This window comes from Cyprinodon tularosa, unplaced genomic scaffold, assembly GCF_016077235.1.
Source record: "Cyprinodon tularosa strain WSP-4 unplaced genomic scaffold, ASM1607723v1 ctg628, whole genome shotgun sequence".
Classification (NCBI taxonomy): Eukaryota; Metazoa; Chordata; class Actinopteri; order Cyprinodontiformes; family Cyprinodontidae; genus Cyprinodon; species Cyprinodon tularosa.
Window position 1 is genome coordinate 24,205 of NW_024039372.1, and position 21,400 is coordinate 45,604.

At 38.5% G+C, this 21,400-nt stretch overlaps 2 protein-coding genes across 2 annotated transcripts in view; both read left to right on the forward strand.

The window, feature by feature from the left end:
• Nucleotides 1-21,400, forward strand: part of LOC119798499 (slit homolog 1 protein-like) — a gene marked incomplete at its 5' end in the record, with an annotated part of 50,768 nt that overhangs the window by 22,835 nt on the left and 6,533 nt on the right. The window contains 5 exons of the mRNA XM_038308000.1: nt 89-228; nt 345-438; nt 645-782; nt 5,263-5,491; nt 5,602-5,732. Coding sequence (XP_038163928.1) covers nt 89-228; nt 345-438; nt 645-782; nt 5,263-5,491; nt 5,602-5,732 — 732 coding nt within the window. The remainder of the gene's footprint in view (nt 1-88; nt 229-344; nt 439-644; nt 783-5,262; nt 5,492-5,601; nt 5,733-21,400) is intronic.
• Nucleotides 17,315-20,197, forward strand: LOC119798504. The gene is made up of 4 exons (XM_038308010.1): nt 17,315-18,307; nt 18,484-18,639; nt 18,925-19,017; nt 19,848-20,197. The coding sequence occupies exons 1-4, from the start codon at nt 17,324-17,326 to the stop codon at nt 20,154-20,156; spliced, it is 1,542 nt and encodes a 513-aa protein (XP_038163938.1). The 5' UTR covers nt 17,315-17,323; the 3' UTR covers nt 20,157-20,197.

The window sequence follows — 21,400 nt, forward strand, 5'->3', positions numbered from 1 at the left end:
CTAGCGAAGCAAATTTTATTTTAATATTTCTACTATTATTAATTTTATATTTGCACTGAAACCTTGTTCTTTGTTTTTTTCCTCTAAGCTGCGCATGCCCGTTCGGCTTCCATGGCACATTTTGCGAGGTCAACGTGGACGACTGCGAGGATCACGGATGTGACAACGGGGCCACATGTGTTGATGGAGTCGGCAACTATACGTGCCTGTGTCCTCCCAACTTCAGAGGTACAGCTCAGCCCGGTCGGATAAACAGTCAGACACAAAGATGATCCAGGATTTAGCAAAACTGGAACTCTGCTCATTGCTTTATGAAAGCCGTGTTTCTTTCCTCTTGTTTTGAGGTCTGTTCTGCGAGGAGGAGGATGATGTTTGTTCTCCAGGTAGAAATCCTTGTCAGCATCAGTCCACCTGCGTTAGCAGCCCTTCAGGCCCCAGGTAAAAGCACACACACACACACACATCACACACACACCTTCATCACTGCCAGAATAGGCAAACTCTCAGATCCAAACTGAGATCAAAGATTGAACATATACTATAATGTGTTGGATTTTGATTTTGAGACCCTAAAATGATGAAGAGTGTCAGATGATGATGATGATGATGATGATGATGATGCTAGTGTTTGTTTTGTGCTACAGGTGTGTTTGCATCCCTGGGTGGGTGGGACCGGACTGCAGTATAGACTACAATGAGTGCGTGGATCACCGCTGTCAGAACGCGGCTCAGTGTGTTGACCATCTGGACGGCTATAGCTGTGTCTGCCCACTGGGATTCAGGTACTGGGTAAACTGGGAACTCCTGAAAATGGACTATCCAAAATTCTGCTCTGAAGAAACCTTTTTTGGTTATTTTCATATTATGTATGAGTCTTTTAAATAGTTAAATGTAGAAAAAGCAAATTTCTCATAATTCAAAACGCCTGCCAAGTATGCATGGGCAGAGCATCAAAGTATATTTCACTGTAATTTAAAGACCTTTCTTTTTCACACTATTTTAGAAGGAACTCCATAGAGGAATCATTTTATGCACATTTCTCCTTTTAGTTTGTTCCTTTATTGGCTTTCCTGGGCTCAGATTTATTCATATTGTCAACTTGAAACATAAACGAAACACAAAAAGAAGAAAAAAACGCTCTTTATCACTATTTTAATAGTAGAAATGAAAGTAAAAAAAACTATAAGAAATTGAACTTTGTATTTTTGTATTTAGGTCGATCTAAATTTGGTCCCATTTGGGTCTCGGAATGAAAGCACAACCGTATTCTAACCTAACTAGTGCGGCCCAAAGAGGTGGCCCTAGTTGATGTTTGAAATCAACGGAGCTCTATTGTCAGACTGGTGCAACCGAGCTGCAAGGCAAACTCAGCAAGTTTGGGTTAAAGGGGCCCCTGTCATCACCTCAGCGGTGCAATTTTAGGTTAGCGGAGAAATTTCCACACCACAAGAAGACGCTGAAACTTGTAGTGGACGCATCTGGACCTCAAGTGGAATACAGTTTCTGATAGAAATGTAGTCAGAAGGTTTTATCACGAAGCAATTGTCCAGCACACACAGAAATAACAACTTATTCACTATTTTAAGCCAAAAGCTCAGAGAAAGAAGCTTTTCTGCTTTGCCCTATAAAAGAGAAAACTGTCGCCTAAGTCCTCACATCAAAAACACGTTGTTTTTCATTATTAATGCTCCTTAACGGCACGTTAGATATCTTAGATATCAGAGCCTGAGATGTGGGTGGGGCTGTTAAATAAGGCAAACTATTGCACTGCAAAAAATGTGAATCTTTATAAGTCATTTTTTCTTAAAATACGTGCATTTTTTTCTTGGATTGAGGAGGTAAGTGAGACACGTTGCCAATGGAACAAGACAATTTACATTTAAAATAAGAAAAAACTATTGCATTGTCTTATTTCAAGTGCATTTTATCCAATTATCTTATTTCAAATACTCATTCCATTGGCAAATCCTCTTACTTACCTACTCAAATTAAGGGTAAATAGACTTAATTTAAGTTATCTTTACCTATTTCTAGATTGTTTTTACAGTGGTTGAGGGTTGTTCCAACAAGAGCAAATAACCAAAAGAAACAATAATATGAAGTATTTGATGCAAAAATATGATTTTTTTTCAAGATTAAAAGCCAAACAAGTGGCACAATAGAGCCACTTAAATGTTCACTGCTAGTGATTTAATAAGGTGTCAGAAATGTAGTTTGGAGATTTTAGTCCATGTTCACCCCCCCCAAAAAAAAAAAAAAAAAAAACCTATTGGATCTACTTACTTTAATGGTGAACATTGATTGCACACAAAGTCTTATTTTAGCAGCTATCTGTAAATGAGTTGATCAAAATGATCTCTTCTCTCCAAAATGGTTTGTTCTGCTATGGTTTAAGGTGTTCTCACAAAATTCAAATCCTGCAACCTTTGATTTTCCTAAAGGTGTCTTCTTATTCCACTAGCTTCAGTATTTCATGCATTGCAAATGATGCTGTTGGGGTTTGAATCTGCACGGCAAAAAATGGAAATCTAACTAAGTTATTTTTGCTCAAATTAAGTGCATTTTTTTCATGAATTGAGGAGGTAAATGAGACACTTTGCCAATGAAACAAGACAATTTACATTTAAAATAAGAAAAAACTATTGTTTTTTCTTATTTCAAGTGTATATTATCTAATTATCTTATTTTAGGAGTAAAAATACTTATTCCATTGGCAGATTGTCTTATTTGGCTGCTCAAATTAAGGGTAAATATACTTAATTTAAGACATCTTTTACTTAATTCTAGATGTTTTTTGCAGTGTAGAGTCACAAGATTGGCTCCCATGTTTTGTGAAATGTATTCTTCCTTACACTGGAAAAACAATCTAGAAATAAGTAAAAATGTCTTAATTTAAGTGTATTTACGCTTAATTTGAGTAGGTAAATGAGATAGTTTGCCAATGGAATCAGCATTTTTACTCTTAAAATAAGATAATTAGATAATATACACTTAAAATAGAAAAATGCAATTGTGTTTTCTTATTTTAAATCTAAATTGTCTTGTTCCATTGGCAAAATGTCTCTTTTACCTCCTAAATCCAAGAACAAATGCACTTAGTTTAAGAAAAAATTACTTATCTAGATTTTGATTATTTCCAGTGTAAATATTCAGTTTTCCTCAACCATGGTCAGAACGCTTTGCCTGGCTGGTTGACGTGTTGTGATGTTACATTTAGTGGACAGTAGATGTGAGAAGAATACGCTGACAAGCACACAATCCATGTGAGCAAACAGCACATTCTGTGGATTCAGGGGAGCAGCTTCAGACATTTATTTATTTCTCATAAAGAAATTGTAAATGGTCTGAACTTATAAGGCACTATTTCCAGTCAGGAGACCACCGCACTTTACACTACATTCAGTCATTCACCCACTGATTATGGTAAGCTTCATTATAGCCACAGAAGCAAGGCTGTCCTATATTGCAGCCACCAGGCCCTCTGACCACCATCATTACACTGCAAAAAATCTAAATCTAGATAAGTCATTTTTTCTTAAAATACGTTGATTTTTTCTTGAATTGAGGAAGTAAAAGAGACAGTTTGCCAATGGAATAAGAGAATTTACACTTAAAATAAGAAAACACAATTGCATTGTCTTATTTTAAGTGTATATTATCTAATTATCTTATTTTAAGAGTAAAATTACTCATTCCATTGGAAAACTCATTTACCTACTCAAATTAAGGCCCCGTCCACACGAAGCCAAACCCTGGCCCAAACGCACAAATTTTTCACCAAACCAGCCTCTCATCCATACGAAGCCGGCTTTCGGGGGTCTGTAAACGATCTTTTTTTTATTAAGCCTTCAGAGTGGGAAGATTTTGAAACGCAGTTTTCGCGTTTCCATCTTTAAGCTCTAACCGCATTTTTTTTCTTACACGCATGCGTCATAGCGTCGCCTCTAAAAAAGCATGCGCGACACACTATCACAACAACAATGGCGCCGTACTGTGTTGAATGGTTGCTGCTCATGCTACTCACCCTGCTGTCGGGCTTAGAACAGAATCTTCTTCTTCTGGAATATCTCCAGGAAGAACAGAGCAATATCGACGACATAGTTCAGCACCTGAATTTGACTGAACCACGAAAATGGATCCACAGGGCAACCATGTATAAATATTAGTGCGCATGCCCAACATTTCGTTGCCTGTTTTCGCCTATTTTTGCTTTCGCACCACAGCGCCACTTACAGGCCTGGCATACATTTTGCAGCGTTTTCATGCATTCGTGTGGACGATCACATTTATTTTACGTCTCCGTCTTTACGACAAACGTTCTGGAAAATATCAGCGTTTCGTGTTCGTTTTAACTTCGTGTGGACGGGGCCTAAGGGTGAATACCCTTAATTTAAGAAATTTTTACTTATTTCTAGATCGTTTTTGCAGTGTAGGAAATGCAGGTGAAGTGTCTTGCCCAAGGACACAATGACACTGAAAGCCAGAGCCGGTGCACGAACCGACAACCATCCGCTTCCCGGGCAAACTCCTCCACCTGACGCCACTGTCGGAAGAAAACATTGTTGGAGATGGAGAAAATAATTCTTGGAAAACCAGTTTGTTTTCTATGGTTTATGATAACTTTGAATCCCAATACAAAAAGAGGTTCATTTATTTTAACCCTATAATGCCAAATGTATCATATTTGATACAAACGGTTTCTGAAATGTTTTGCGTCTGACACCTTTTGCATAATTTAATGGTAAAAACTTTGCTCAAAATCCTATTGTACACAATCAGATATACCTGATAACAGCCAGTAGAAGACTACACAAAAAATAATCTTGACTTATCGCATAGTAATAAATTATTAATATCAAAAATTTATTTCTGTTTTTTCTTTTTACATATTTTGTTAAAAGGCCAAATAAGGACTTCAAACCAAAAAAAAAGTAATTTTCTGTTTTGTTTTATTCTTGGATCGGGCTTTAAAGGGTTAATCACTTGTTTTATTATTTTAAGTCTAATCATTTTTAAAACATTTTTCCGAATTACTACATGTGTCATATGTAACTGATATTCCTGCCGACATCTACAGAAAGCCAATGTGGTACAATCGAACGCTCATCTAACTTGAAGATCTTCAATAAAGCTGTTTTATCCTATTAATGGGGAGAGGTTCTCAAACATCTCCCCTCTTCTTCATGACAGCCTTATTTTCTATTTTTGAACAATTGTTGCTTACTGGTACAATTATCTTTCTGTTATATCTTGACTCCTCAGTGGTGAGTTTTGTGAGAAGAGAGATGTTCAGCAGACGCCCTGCCAGCTGGCCAAGTGTCAGAACGGCGCCTCCTGTGACGAAAAACTTGGAACTGCGGTCTGTCAGTGTCTGCCCGGCTTTGAGGGCCAAAGTTGCGAGAAATTGGTTAGCGTCAACTTCGTCGACAGAGATTCTTATGTCCAGCTTCAAGATGTGAAAAACTGGCCTCAGTCTAACATCACATTGCAGGTGAGAAGAAGAAGCAGGGATTCTGCTTGTGGAGACTCACGACTATAACCATCAAGCATAGCGGGGTCTCTCACACGCACCCCTTGGTCTGTCTCCTTCGTTTCTTTTAGGTTTCGACTGCAGAAGATAACGGCATCTTGCTCTATAATGGGGACCGTGAGCCAATCGCTGTGGAGCTCCATCAGGGTCACGTTAGGGTCACCTATGACCCCGGGAACAAGCCTGCCACAGTCATCTATAGGTAAATATAACACACAAAAAAGAGCCAGAACCCCACCCTGAGCAGCAATTTATAGAAAATGTTAATTTAAGGTATGATCGTCAAAGGTTTGCACATTTTAAAACATGCAGAGGAAATATTTAAATAAAGCTCAAAGGGATTTGCACATGCAATTAATCAGGCAGCACGTGCAAAACTTTTTTTTAAATGCATGTAAAAAAAACATTAATCAATGTGTGGATTCAAATGACTAAACCATGTCTCCTGGTACCGTGTAGTTCAACCATCTTGGCCTGATCAGATTTATCTGTCTGTTTTGCCTGTCATTATTATACCATTCACATTAAACCTTTTTAGAATACCTGTATTCTGGTGGAATTATCAGGTTCTCTAGTAGATGCTTAACAGCAGATTGGCCAGTGTCGGTTGTTGTGCTCAGGGGCAGCTATCATTCTGGAAGCCAGACTATGTTATTGGAGGAGGCTCTGAAAAATGATGCCCATAGATTATAACCTCGTGAGACCATCCTGATCTCGCGAGCTTTCAAGGTTTCACTCGCTAATCAGTCTGGAGACTCTCGGTTAAAGAAGATTTGGAGCCGTTCACCAAACGAACGTCCAATCAGCGTTGGCTTTGAGGCGGGTTGAGGTGTGACGCAACGAGAAGCGCCACATTTCAGTCTAAAGAACATGGCAGCTTCAGCCGATGAAACTAGCGTTAGCGTGGCTATCAAGCAAGTTTTATCGGAATTACCGAAAGAAGAGCAAAATACTGCTCTGGAGGCTTTTCTCAGAGGAAAAGATGTTTTTGCTCTTCTCCCGACTGGTTTCGGCAAGAGTTTGATCTATCAATTGGCTCTTCTTCGTTGTCCCTCTGTTAGTACGTCATATGCTTCGTTGATCTGATTGGTTTATTTAGCCCGTCTATCACCAACATAGGCCAATCAGCTAACCAGTATTTTCGCCTCTTCCCTAAATTACTTCTACGGAAGGTTTCCAGATGGATATGCGGAGCAAATCCATCTGGCGGAGTCAGGTTACATAGATTAGGCAGCTCAAGGGACTTTCTCATCTCAATTCATGCCCTGAATTAGACAAGAATCTCCTGGAGCTTGAGTGTGATGGTCAGGCAGAATTGAGGGTGTTTTACAAGGGGCGTTGCTAGGCACAAAGCTTTACTGGGGCACTGGCCCCCTACCGCACATGCCCCTCCTTCCATACACAAATACAGACAAGCACACTGCCCCACCCTGATACATTCCTACCAAAATTACCAGTTGAGATAATAATGAGTATAAGAGCATATTTGTTTTAACATACATGAACATTTTCAACATTGCAGCTATAAAAAATAAGACATCACCAACTTTGACAAATAAAGTTTCCTTATACACATTCTGAAGTAATCATTAATTCCTAGGTTTCAGTCTTAGAGTTTTAGTTCAGGGGAAAGTTTAACTCAACCTGAACTAAGTTTTTCTTTTATGTTTTGAGCATTAAAGTGTACCTCCTATTTTTCATTTTTGCAAAGAGGTCAATCAGTAGACTGTGACTCAGCTTAGAAAGTTCTTCCTTTTCAACTGATAAAATAGCCAGATGATGGAGCCTGTCTTGTCCCATTGTGCACCTCGGCCAAGTGTGGATCCTTCTCAACACACTGAATGACCTTTCACAACTACAGCTGATGATTGTGATCGTGAGGGAGATCTGGATGACCTGCGTTAGTGTTGGGAACATGGTGTTATCAAGCAAGTTGAAAACACACTGCATATCCTTGATGACAAAGCTTTCTTTTTTAACCAGGAAAAGCTCAAACAATTTTGAATTAAATGAAAGTTTTTTTACTCCAAATTTGTCCTGGGGATAGTGGGACAACTTCACTTGTTTAGGACCATCATGCTTTCCCCCTAAGTCACTAATGTCCCCTTCTTGTTTGTGGAAGCTGGTTGTTGCTCCCTCATCACCTTCATGGTCCTGTCTCTCTTGTCTCTCACCTGTCTCTTGCCTGTCAGTCTCGCCTCCTCCTCCCTTTCCTACTCCAGCACCTTCATTCTCATTCTCTACAGCAAACATTAAAAAACGTAAATTTATAATTATGTAAATATCTATTATATTGCTTATAACGTTCCTAATGTAACTGGTTAGTTTAAATCACTAATTCATTACGGGACCTCACCTCCCTCTCTCTCATCTTGTTTTACTGCTTCCCTGTCTCTGCTCCATGTGAGGAATTTCCTGATATCCATCTACAAACCAATGCAGTAATTTTCAGTTAGTAGCCTATAAATCATGTGGTTTCACTGGGAAAATAATAAAATTGACAGATAAAAAACGTTACCAGAACTAAAAATGCGTTGCGGCCGCACAATGTCCCATCCAACTCAGTTGAGAGTTGCGTGTTAGTTTACCTGCAGTTCATGCAGTGACATGCGCTGACGTGGGGGCGCTATTACATCCTCAATTTGGAGTTAACAACACACTTGCTGCGCATTTGAGTAGAAATATACGTCTCCTCCCGTTGGAATGATACATTAAAAAAATGTAATACTGTTGCAAATATTCATGAGATTTATACTGGGGCACAGCTCATTTATACTGGGGCACGTGCCCCAGTAAATGGGGTCTGGCGACGCCTGCAAATGTTCCTGTGCTGCTGTTTCTGGACACGAGGCTCCAGCTCGCCTCGGTTATATTGAAACTCATGTAGCATCTTCTAATCGTCAAAGATGACGTCAACTTTGCCAGGGTTCCTCTGCTGACTGAACCACTTAAGAACCCAGGCGTCTGCTTCTCATCACCTTTTGTTCAAAGAGTGAAATTTTAAATGATCTGATTTAGGCTGTGGTTCCAAAGCTCATCAAGGTAAAGTACTTCCTGTCCTCACCAGAAGTCAGCTGTCATCAGGTTTCTGCTGGACGCCTCAACTAAAGAATGCCAACTAGAGCTCTGAGCCAAACTGAGACACTAAGTGTTCAGGGCCTAAAGCTACGATTTTTCGTCCTTTTCAGGCCAATTTCCAGTCGTGCGAGAATTTTCTAGATCAGCCTAAGTTTCAGGCTCATTTTAGTATACAGGGGATAAAGAGGGACAATCAGCCTCTCAGTAACACCTCCAGATCAGGAATTTGATCTGAATTTGAAATTTAGTCGACCCTCATAAGGTGTTTGTGAGCAAATCCTGCTGTTTTGGTCCTTGGAGGACGCCGCTGCTGAACACAAACTCAACCCCAGTTTCATCTTCTTTTGGAAGTGGACAACCATAGAGCTTAAAGCTACAGTGTGTAATTTTCAGCGACATCTAGTGTTCAGACTGCAGCGGAATGAACCACTATCCATCCAAGTGATGACAAGAAGGTTTGTTTACATGGATAATAGTGTTGCACCGATACCGATATCTGTCCGATATCAGTATCGGACAGGGCCCCGATCCAGCACTAAAATGGTGGTATCGGTATCGGCGAGTACCAACAAATTGGGCACCATACCATACCATACCATTTTGAGAGCCAAAAGTTTATTCGACTATTGTCAACCATTCCAGGTAGGCAATAAAAAGTTCTACTGGATTCACTTTTTATTCATCTTTTTTCTGATTCACCAAGGTAGGCAGCAGCTTGACAAAGATATGATGGCAATTATTTTACAACCAAGTAGTTTGCAGCTCTTCATATATATACACACACATCAATTTCAAACAGGTGGTATCGTTATCGGCCGATACTGCACAGCCAGGTATCGGGTATCAGTATCGAGGCCAAAAAATGGCATTGACGCGACACTAATAGATAATTCTCTAAATAGTATTTTATTAGTCTGTGAAGGATATATATTTTATATAAGCCTAACTTGGTTCAATCACAGTTAAACATGATGGTGATCTCTAAGGTCTCCAGTTTGTCACCTCTGAGCTTCCGTAGAGCAAAGATGGCTGCCTCTGTCAACATCAGATCCGCTCCTATGTGATTATAAATAGCGTTTTCTAAGGCAACACAAAAATAAAGGCTGAGACTTGCAGTTCATAGATGATAACTAACATTATTATGTATAATATTTCACATTTCTGTCAGTAAAACTTTGCATTTATTGCATGTTGTAGCTTTACCTCAACAGCAGTTGAGAGGAAAAGATCAGATATTTTTGTCTTCATTAGATCACTTTAAACTTTAAATGCAGGTTTGTGAGCATGCTTTCATTTTATATAGGCTAAAGGCAAAGATTTTGGGCGTCACTTTGGATCATGTGGAGTCACTTTGTGCTTGATCCCCTTTTTTCTGTGGCTTTGGAGCACGGATTCTGGAGCTCTGAATGCTAAATAAAGGAACCTGACTGAAATTTGGTCGTTGCATTCAACAGAGGGGACATCTACAGTAATTCCCCCCATTCAGCTGCTTGTTGATTTAAAGTATTAGTTTGACATTCTCAAACTCCTGGACTTAAAGCTTTACCAACTTCTCAGATGGCTGCAGTTCAGTTTGTGTTGATGCTTTTGTTTGATTGAAGCTCAGAGGAAAATATTGTTGGAGATTGGGCTAAAAAAAAAATCACAGTTGTTGTGGTTTGATTAAAATAGAAGATTCTGTCAAAAGAGACTTGAGGTAAAGAGGCCACTCAACCAGGTGCTGAGAGCCTTAATGCTCAGTTGGTTTATTGTTGAGGAGGATGTGACTCATCCAGCTGGCACCGTCTCACACTCATAAAGGCCAAATTTCTAAGGATACAGAATGGATTCTGTGAAAACAGCTTCAAAGATAAAACCTGCTTTGTTAAACTTTCCTTCAAATCACTTTAGGACATTAACACCTGTGCTGTTGTACACTTTCGAAAGGTTTTTCATTTAGAATCGCACAGTTAAAGAAAAACCTCGCCACTGAACGAGGCTGATTGTTTCTGCTATCTACCGAGAGCTTTTCACCTTTTAGACAGAAATGCTGTTTTTTTCCTGGCCCTCTTTTTATTAAGGTTTCATAAAGTGAAATCTTGCTGATCTAAACTTGTCTCTAATTTCTTGTTCTTTTTTCCCCAGCTTCTGTGTCTCATATCAGCCAAACACATTGTGAGGAATTTGCACAAACAAAGCCTGAAAATCGCTGAATATTTTCAAAAATGGTCAGGAATAGTACACCCAAAACATGATTAGCCTTCATTTTCTACTCACCCCAGTGCTGAACTACACTCTGGAGTACTTTTTTGATATCTCAAATGCATCTGGAGATCTGGGAGGCTTCTTGCTGTCTGCTGACATTCAAATAATGGAGGTCTATGGTGCCCGAGGCAGAAAGGTCCATAAAAGTCCACAAAAAACGTGTCAATATTCCTCCATACTGCTCGTCCAATGTATTCCAAGTGTCCTGAGTGGGTAGCATCCAGAATTTACTCGAAACGAAGTCATTTAGAATGTTTTTAGAGCATAAACAGTAGTGTATAGGATTTCCTGAAAGTGCTCGCCTGCGAGTTCACGACGCTACGGAAACCGCGGCAGACCAAACCAGATGAACCCTCAGGGGGTATAAATAAATTTCTGCCTGACAAAAACACACAAAAGTAAATCACTTTTAGCCTCACAGCTATTAGATTTAAGAAGAAACTTTTGGTACCTCTGTAAAGGTAAGATGTCATAGAATGGTGTTCTGGTGTCAGCACCATTGTAGCTTTGACCCTGCCTGAAATATTAGGGACAAAATACTAAATATTTTGCATTTTTTGAACCTCGCCAAAATTTTCTTTGAAATAAACATTGCAAAACACTACCAAAATATTATTTATAGCACAAAAAAGTAGTACAGACTTTTAAATCTAAATGTTGTGTAAAAATATACCAAATTTGGACTCAATCAGATGAATCATATTTATTTTAGAATGGTATTAGTGAGAAATTTCTTAGGCAGAGAGGCCATTTTGGCACACTTATCCAGAACTGTCACCAATACTGGGGGTTTGTTAAAATTACGAGGTCACGTAGCAGCTGGACCCACCGGTGGGTCCGTAGGGTTCTAGGGGTTAACCCTTCATAGGGCACTTAGTGAAATACTTTGAAAATCAAAATTTCAAGCCAATAGTGTTATTGGAATCCAGGACAAGACCTTATTACCTTTGTAACATTCAAAAAATATGGATATTTTGATGGCAAAAGTGAATTTCAATATAATCACAAGAAACGCCAACTTGTCCAAACATATATAAAAAAAATAACAAAAGTGCTTCTATAAGAAATTCACGAAAAACACTCTGAGAGGGAAAGAAACTTTTTTTTTTTTGGTCCAATTTAACCTTAGAGGCATTAATGCTGATATTGGCACTTACATTTATTAGTTTATAAAGCTAAATATAATTGTTAACTAGGCTTATTAACTTTTTTACTTTACTTTTTAACTTTTCAATTAGCTTTGTACCCCATTTTTCTTGACTTGTTTCTTTCAACCTAATTTACAATAAGTAATATATCATTCAAGGGCTCATCTAATTGGTCAAAAGCTATCTATAGATAGATAGATAGATAGATAGATAGATAGATAGATAGATAGATAGATAGATAGATAGATAGATAGATAGATAGATAGATAGATAGATAGATAGATAGATAGATAGATAGATAGATAGATAGATAGATAGATAGAAATTACCTACTGCCTTAGGTAATTTCAAATGCAAAACTTTTCAAAGTGGAATAAAGTCCTATTTCCTCATTCATCAGAGCCAGTAAAGCGTCAGTCATTGATAACCAGCATCTAGTGTGTGTAGTGCTTATAAAATTTGTATAAGCAGTACACACACTAGATAGATAGATAGATATCTAGATAGATATATATATCTATATGTCCACAGTCCACTGGATCTCCTCATAAAGCTCAGCATGCCGTCTTACTAACCAGCAGTCTACAGACTGACCAACTTCACCTATCTCCACTCCGCCACCAGTTTCAGGCCTGGGGGGGGAAACAGCCTATTCTTTGCTCCTGTTCATGCATATCAATCGAAATTTACCGCTATGTTTCCTGCCAAGGTCTGAGCACCAAAGACTAAAGCAATTGTATTAATAAAATTCTCTAACTGTCTTTTCTTTCCATGTGAGTTTCAGATTGAAATAGTGAGCAATTGTCTTACCTGTTCAGGGGTAAAGCATCATCTACACTGAAAAAATTGAAAAGACTTTGTCATTCCTTCAAATTGCATTTTCAAATTGGTTGAATGAAAAATCGTGGTTTCCGTTTTGAATTTGATATTTCCAGTTTGTTTCAAAGCAAACGACACTCTCCCTGGATAAAATTAAATAAAACAATTCAAAATAAATGATATTTTCACTTAGGTTTCACTTTAGGTTTTCTTGTCACGTGACAGCGTGACGTCACATCAAACCCCATTTTTCGACTTTGCAGTCAGCCATTAATGCTCCCTCACGTCTTCGACCGGCTGTCGTCTGCGGGAACTCTTTAAAACAAGGTAAGAATTCAAAATTGGCATGTTTTAGCGGTAATGTAGGGTTGCTAGGCATATTATTAGTTACAGGAAGGACAACTAAAATTATTTTAAATATCGTCTGTGTTTTCTGCAATAATGCTAACCTAGCTAAACCGAGCTTTAGGAGATTTAGGAGCGCCATCTTGGGGCGGTCGAGAACTCTGCTCAGTGTAATGTGTTAACCAGGCGCTGAATCAATTTTAATCAACTGTAACTCGTTGAATATTGAAATAATATAATTATATTTTTTTGGATAAAAAATTTAAACTATAGCTATTATAATAAATGATCCAGTGTGTTTAAATAATCTTGGGTTAAAAGTAATAGAATTTTCTAAAAGGATGTATGTATATTTCTAAGCACATTTTTTATAAACGCATTTGTACATGATATGCAGAGCAAATCCATCTGGCGGAGTCAGGTTATCAGAGTTTAGGCTGTTTAAATAAACTAGGTAAGGAGCACATGTTAGAAGATTGGTTGGCTAAATGAAATATGAACAAATGTTTAATTTATTTTGTGTACCACCAATACGAGAGGATCTATAGAAAAAAAGATGCATTTGAATTTAATTCTCTTTCCTGTCAGTACAGAATGTCTTGGTATTGTTTGTGGTCACAATCTTTAATTTCTGTTTACAGGTTTGCTCCTGACAAGATACCTATTGGTAAGTCCCAAAATGAACAATTGTGAAAATTATTTACATTTATATTTAAGTGACAATTTAATTTTTTGACTTTTTACTTTTGATCTATAGCAAACAAAATTAACCTTAATTTTAACAGACAATAGCAGTAAAAACTAGAATAAGGGTTAAAAATACGGTTAACAATTTATTTTAAATGTGTGATGACTGCAGTTATTGTGGCAATTTTTTATTTTTTTTTTCTCAAAAAATGACCTTACTGCAGCTTTTACATTACTAAAGAGAATCTGCAGATTTTTGTTAGTTTGATCAAATTTAAAAGACTTACGTTTCAGTACAACTTTTAAAATCTCTGAATTAATGAGAAGTTAGCAGCTCGTATGTGTTGTGTGCTTCTGTTCAATAAGTAAATTTATAACTGCTTTAGTAGATGCAAATATCATTTACCATGGTGCATTTTGTGAAGTGTATTAAGTGGCAAGGTAAGGTGGATCTTCTTTTCCTTCCCCAGTCTTCCAATGAATGTGGAAATGCAAAGACTGTGGTGCCACTGTGTCACGAAGATCTGAGCTTCTTAAACATTATAAGCTCGAACATAGACATTATGGACGCCACCATTCCTATCCATGCATCCATTTAAACTGTCCATGTACCTGCAAAACTTGGAAGGCACTTTTGACCCACTTGTCAAGATCTCATCAGCAATCCTCACAGACTGAATTAACCACATTTAAATGTCTCTTATGCAACTGCAATAAACGTTCAACTTTAACAGAATATTTTCAACATATAGCTCAGCATCTAAAAAATAGTGAAACAGTTGATTGCGTGTTTGAGGGGTGTTCGTACAGAACAAATATTTATGGTTCCTTTCGAACTCACAGAAGCAGAAATCATAAAAATTGCTCGGTAAATGACTTGAAGCTTGGAATAATACAGATACAGGGGTCAAATTTAGGTGTTTTCGTTGAAAGTGACTGTTCTGAAAGTGTCGGTTTTGATTCCCCTGATTTAAGTGCAGCTGACTTGGATGATTCAAGTTTAAATTTAAATGACTTGACACATAATGTTGAGCTCAAAGTTGCCTCTCTCTTATTGAAGTTAGAACATATTTATCTTGTTCCTAGTGTTGCTGTTGATGAACTATTGCAAGAGTTCGACTATTTACTTAGCACTGCCTCTGTCCCTCTTATCCATCAAACCATATCTAACCACTTACAGAATGGCAACTGTCAAGTAGATGAAACTGTTCTGCAAGACTTAGCATCTACTATTTGCAAGTCTAATCCAGTCACAGCAACATTTAGTGGTTGTGGCCCACTTTCCACTGCTTACAAGCGAAAGGTGTACTACAAAAAACATTTTAAAAAAGTAGAACCTACAGAATTTGTGCTTGACTCCCAAAACAAAAAATCATTTCAATACATCTCTATACTTAAATAGTTACAGGAGATTCTAAGTTGTCAAACTTTTCTAGATCTATCAATCAATTTGAAATCGCCCCATAAAATTCAATCTGATAGAATACAATATGGATGCTTTTATGATGGTAGTAATTATAAGGAAAATTTGGAGCTGTCAAAAGAGTGTGCAATTTCACTTATTTTGTATGTAGATGATTTTGAAATCTGTAATCCTCTTGGTACCTCCAGAAAAAAACACAAAATATGTGGGGTGTATTGGGCATTGGGAAACCTACCTGCTAGTTGCCACTCATCATTAGCTAATATATATTTAGCTGCACTTATTCGTAGTGAGGATGTCAAGTCTTTTGGTTTTGACAGTGTACTGAAGCCTTTAGTAGATGATCTTATAACATTACAACAAGGACTGTTTATTGCCAAGTTGGGGAAAACTGTGAAAGGCTTTGTTCATTGTGTTGTTGCAGACAATCTCAGCGCCCATAGTATTGCAGGTTTTGTGGAAAATTTTTCAGGAAAATATATTTGCAGATTTTGTACAGCAGAAAATGACAACATTCAAACAAAAGAAGTCAAGTCTGGAGAATTCTGTTTAAGAACCAAGGACATTCATACTTCTCATCTGAGAGCTATTGAAGAAAATTCATTGAATCATCATTTTGGTGTAAAAACAAAGTGTGTGCTGTCAGAAAATTTATCATATTTCAGTGTAACCCGAAGTTTTCCCCCAGATATAGCTCATGATCTGTTTGAAGGAATCATCCCTGTTGAGATTGCTCTTTGTCTGGGTGTTCTCATTTCTAAAAAATATTTCACATTAGCCAATTTGAATGAAGCAATAGCAACATTTCCATTTAAGTGGACTGATAAGACAAACCGCCCCAGTGTTGTGCCCCTCACCTACACTACAAAAAAAACAATTGGAGGAAATGCACACGAGAATTGGAGCCTACTGAGATTTCTACCTCTCTTGATTGGAGCTAGAGTTCCTTCAAGCGAACCAGTGTGGCAGGTCCTGTGTGATTTAAAAGACATAGTAGAACTTGTTGTTGCACCTCTTCACACTGAGGACTCTATTGCTTATCTAGACTTCAAGATATCAGAACACAGGGCAGTATTCCAAGAGGTTTTCCCCCATGAAAGGATTCGGCCCAAACATCACTACTTGGAGCATTATCCCCTGTTGATCCGCCAGTTTGGCCCTCTTGTTGCACTATGGACTATGAGATTTGAATCTAAACATAGCTTCTTTAAAAGAGTAATCCGTCATACAAACTGTTACAAAAATATATTGTATTCATTAGCCCAGAGACACCAGTTTCAGACTGCGTATAATCTGCACATGTCTGGATTTCATAAGCCATCTTTGGAGGTTTCTGATCTTTCAACACTTCCCCTTGATGTTCTGAATGAGGATATTGTACTGGCAGTCAAAGAGAAAAAACCACATATAGACACTGTAAACCTTGCAAAACATGTATCCTACAACGGTTACAACTACAGGACTGGAATGGTGGTGGCCCATGGGTCGCTGGCTGGACTTCCAGAGTTTTGTCAAATTGTTCACATGATTGTGCTACAAGAGACACTATTTTTTATTGTCAAAAAACTGGATGCCTGGTATCTGGAGCATTATAGAGCCTATGACTTAGTCATACCTGCTACAAAAGAGCTACAGCTTGTTGGGGTGCAAGAACTGACAGATCCATACCCTCTGGCTTACTACATAGTTGGCGGACGGCACATCATCTCTTTGAAGAGATACATACATCTATAAGGTTGTATATAAATGAGTGTAGGTTTTCTCAATTTTCTTTAGTTTCCTTTTGTTTGTTTTTTTCTCCATTTAATTTTCATTAAAAAAAATCACCCATTTTGCAAAGAATGTCCCCTTTTCTTCTAATTGCCATATCGTTTCGAAGGTAACATTAGGTTTTAAGAGTGATTTTTCCCACCCTCTTACTTGATTTTTTACTTTTAGTGAACTACCTTATATTTTCACCATAATTCTTTACATTTTGGACAATTTTGTGCCACAACTAATACTGTGTATTAATTCTTGTCTTTTCCAGATCCCTTTGGATAAGCTGACATGGCAGAGAAAAGGCCTGCTAAGTTGCGAGTGATCTTAAATCCTGATGACACCAGGAAGCTAATTCTGCCTGGTGGAATTCCAGAGACTCTGGAAGAGCTATTAAACCAAGTGAGGAAGATGTGTGGAGTAAATGGCAATTTTAGACTACAGTACCAAGACAGAGACTTTGGTGATGCACTAGTGAACTTGACATCTACTACTGAACTTGAAAATTTGGCAACTATCAAGGTAATCCCAGTAACTGATGATCGCCAAGCCGTCCCTGGATGTGATGATGTAGAGTCTACTCAGACAGATGACACAGAGCTCCTTTCCTCACCCTCCAGCTCTGTCTCAACAAGAACCCAGATGTGGCCAAGAGAGTTTCCAATACCAATATTCTCCTATGACACTGAACTGCAGTTAGAAAAGGGAAATGCAGTGTATAGGTCAAACAAGAGACCACTGACAGCGAGTCCTAAAACAATAACAGATATTCTTAAAAAGGTAGCTGAAGAGATTTACAAGTACAAACCCTACCCAACAGATGCCGACTTCAGTGCTGTAGCCGAAGCACTAATCAAGAAGCATCCATGCCTCTTTGAACCTGGTTCGTACAATGGTTGCTATGGATGGAAATGTCGGCTGAAGACAAAGATGGGCAACTACCGAACTCAGCTAAAGGGCATTGGATGTGCTGAATTACTTGCAAATTCACTGAAGTACAAAGCTGTGGAGGATGCATTGCCAGCAAAAAACGTAAAGAGATCACGGAGAGGAGAAGCCAACCACATTCCTGACATTCCAACTGGAGACACTCAAGATATTTTGGAAGCTGAGAGAGTGGCACTTCTGAGCGAAGTAAAGAAGCGAAACAATCGTGCAGTGATCAAGAATAAAATGGACAAGACTTTTTCACTGCGAAGACAGGAAATTGTGACAAAGGAACAAGGAGTCGAAGAGGTGATAGAAAGATGGCCTGCATTGTTCTCAGTGGAGGAAGTAAGTATTTTTTCCAGTAATAGCAGTAGTTCAGGAGTGGCCTATAAATCAAATATCAACTGAGCCAAAGCCATTCAGAATGCATGTTTAGGTCTTGTCATAGAAAGATGACACACACCACACAGTTTTGATGTTAGATATAATAACATTTGCTTGTGATATTGTTTTTTATGCAGATCAATGCTGAATTTATGAGGATTACTACTGTTCCACTTCAACCACGATTCCTGGCCTCTTTGGACAAGCACCACGGTAAGCTGATGGAGATCATCAGGAAGAAGGGAGGAGCTATCAGAGAGAAGACACGCGATGTATTGAAGGTTCTTGATCAGGTATGTATTTGCTTAGCGTTGCAAAAATAGCGTATCAGAGAAATAGTAAAATTGTAAATAAAAGCAATAATCATGTCATTATCAATTATCAGCATACTTGATTGTGAAGTTAAATGGTTTTGGAAGAAGTAGAATGTTTATCATCTGAGTTTGACAGGCTGTTCACCGGTTTGGCCTAAAAATTTCTTTTGCAGCAATTACTCCAGATTTAAGTTCTCATTTAGACATGTATATGTTTGTATCTTCAGTGAAGTTGCATGGTTTGTGTTTTGCACTCTCACCTAGAGCCTGGATGTGAGCCTTAAGAGAGAGTGTCTGCTGAAGTGCCTCATCTTGTACCTTGGAGAAGATGTACAAAAACTGATCAAGGAGTTTCTGGTAAGATATTTTGCTGTTAATCACTTAAACTTCAGAAAAGTTCATTTACATGAGCTCAGTTCCCAATAAACTGCTAGGGTTAATTTATGATAAATTTATATACAATTGTTGCTCCCATTTAAAATGTCTACAGCAGGGGTTAAAGTTCTCCGTCATAGCGACGGGAGGATGGAGATGTCTGTCCAGGATGATACCAAGGCTCTGAAGCTGAATGGTGGGAGAGATAACAGTAATTGTCAATGAATATTTTAAAAGTAACAGACTTGGTTAAAGTTGACTTTGCACAATAAGCAAATGAAGTAACTAATGTGGCATAACGTCCAAGGCCTTGGAAATATATGGGCTGACTTGAAAAATTTTTCATTCAAACTGATTAGTTTTTCTTTAACCCATGGTCTAAAGGGTTTCCCACCGAAAACTGAGTAGTCCTCGCGGTTTGTGCAAATGTTGCTTTTTCAGGGCGCACATGCTACTGCTGTTAACAGCTTTTGTGAAGCCCCAGGCTTTGTAAATAACAGGTTACCTTTGCATACACATTTATCTGGGGCTTAACTTTCACTGGGTTTTGGTCTTTTGAGCAACCCAGTACTTTGCTCTGCTTAGTCGGGATTTTTGAGGGGGAGGGGTTGCGTACAGAAAGAAAAACTGTCGGACATGGGGTGGAGATGAGGAGTTTACAAACCTGTTGGTTTTATAACATAACTGTTGCTACTTCGATCGGGATTTTAATGAGATGTGACACAACACAGTTTTAAAAGTGTAACATAGATTGTGCTTTTCTTGATTTATTAGACATTCAGGAGTACAATAAATGTCTTGTGTTTTGTCAGGTTGTTGAAAAGGATGACGCAGAAAGAGAGCTTCAGCAGTGCACAATGGCCGTGTTTGTCATCAGGGAGGAAGAGGATCCGTTAAAACCACCATGTGACATAGGCATCATTATTGAAGGTGTGGAGGTGCTTAATGAGCTGCCATCAATCGCACATGGATGTGCTCTCTTATTTGGACTTATCTATGCTATGAACTTAAGCTATCCAGGTGAGCTCAGACACACTTTTGATGCGCTGCAGAAAGTCTTCATGGAGATTGAACCAAAGAGAATGACACGCAGAGTGTGCAGTCTGAGTGTCAAGCTCTAAATATGGGGTTGGTCAAAGAAAGACGGTTGGATGCATGTGCAGTTTTGTTGCTTGTATTCAAAGCCATTGCAGGTTAATCTAAGGGAAAATTTTGATTTAATTCAAAATATTTAATTTGTGATTTTTATTTTTTGTATTATTGTATTTATTTCTGTTGTAGAAATATCGTGGCATGTACAGGTGCTGGTCATAAAATTAGAATATCATGAAAAAGTAGATTGATTTCAGTAATTCCATTTAAAAAGTGAAACTTGTATATTATATTCATACATTACATACAAACTCATATATTTCAGATGTTTATTTTGTTTAATTTTGATGATTACAAATGACAACAAATGAAAATCTCAAATTCATTATATCAGAAAATTAGAATATTGTGAAAAGGTTCAAAATTGATGGCCCCTGGTGCCACACTCTAATCAGCTAATTAACTCAAACCACCTGCAAAAGCCTTTAAATGGTCTTTCAGTCTAGTTCTATAGGCTACACAATCATGGGGAAGACTGCTGACTTGACAGTTGTCCAAAAGACGACCATCGACACCTTGCACAAGGAGGGCAAGACACAAAAGGTCATCGCTAAAGAGGCTGGCTGTTCACAGAGCTCAGTGTCCAAGCACATTAATAGAGAGGCGAAGGGAAGGAAAAGATGTGGTCGAAAAAAGTGTACAAGCAAGAGAGATAACCGCACCCTGGAGAGGATTGTGAAACAAAACCCATTCAAAAATGTGGGGGAGATTCACAAAGAGTGGACTGCAGCTGGAGTGAGTGCTTCAAGAACCACCACACACAGACGTATGAAAGACATGGGTTTCTGCTGTCGCATTCCTTGTGTCAAGCCACTCTTGAACCACAGACAGCGTCAGAAGCGTCTAAAGAGAAACAGGACTGGACTGCTGGTGAGTGGTCCAAAGTCATGTTCTCTGATGAAAGTAAATTTTGCATTTCCTTTGGAAATCAAGGTCCCAGAGTCTGGAGGAAAAGAAGAGAGGCACTTCATCCACGTTGCTTGAAGTCCAGTGTAAAGTTTCCACAGTCAGTGATGGTTTGGGGTGCCATGTCATCTGCTGGTGTTGGTCCATTGTGTTTTCTGAGGTCCAGGGTCAACGCAGCCACATACCAGGAAGTTTTAGAGCACTTCATGCTTCCTGCAGCTGACCAACTTTTTGGAGATGCAGATTTCATTTTCCAACAGGACTTGGCACCTGCACACAGTGCCAAAGCTACCAGTACCTGGTTGAA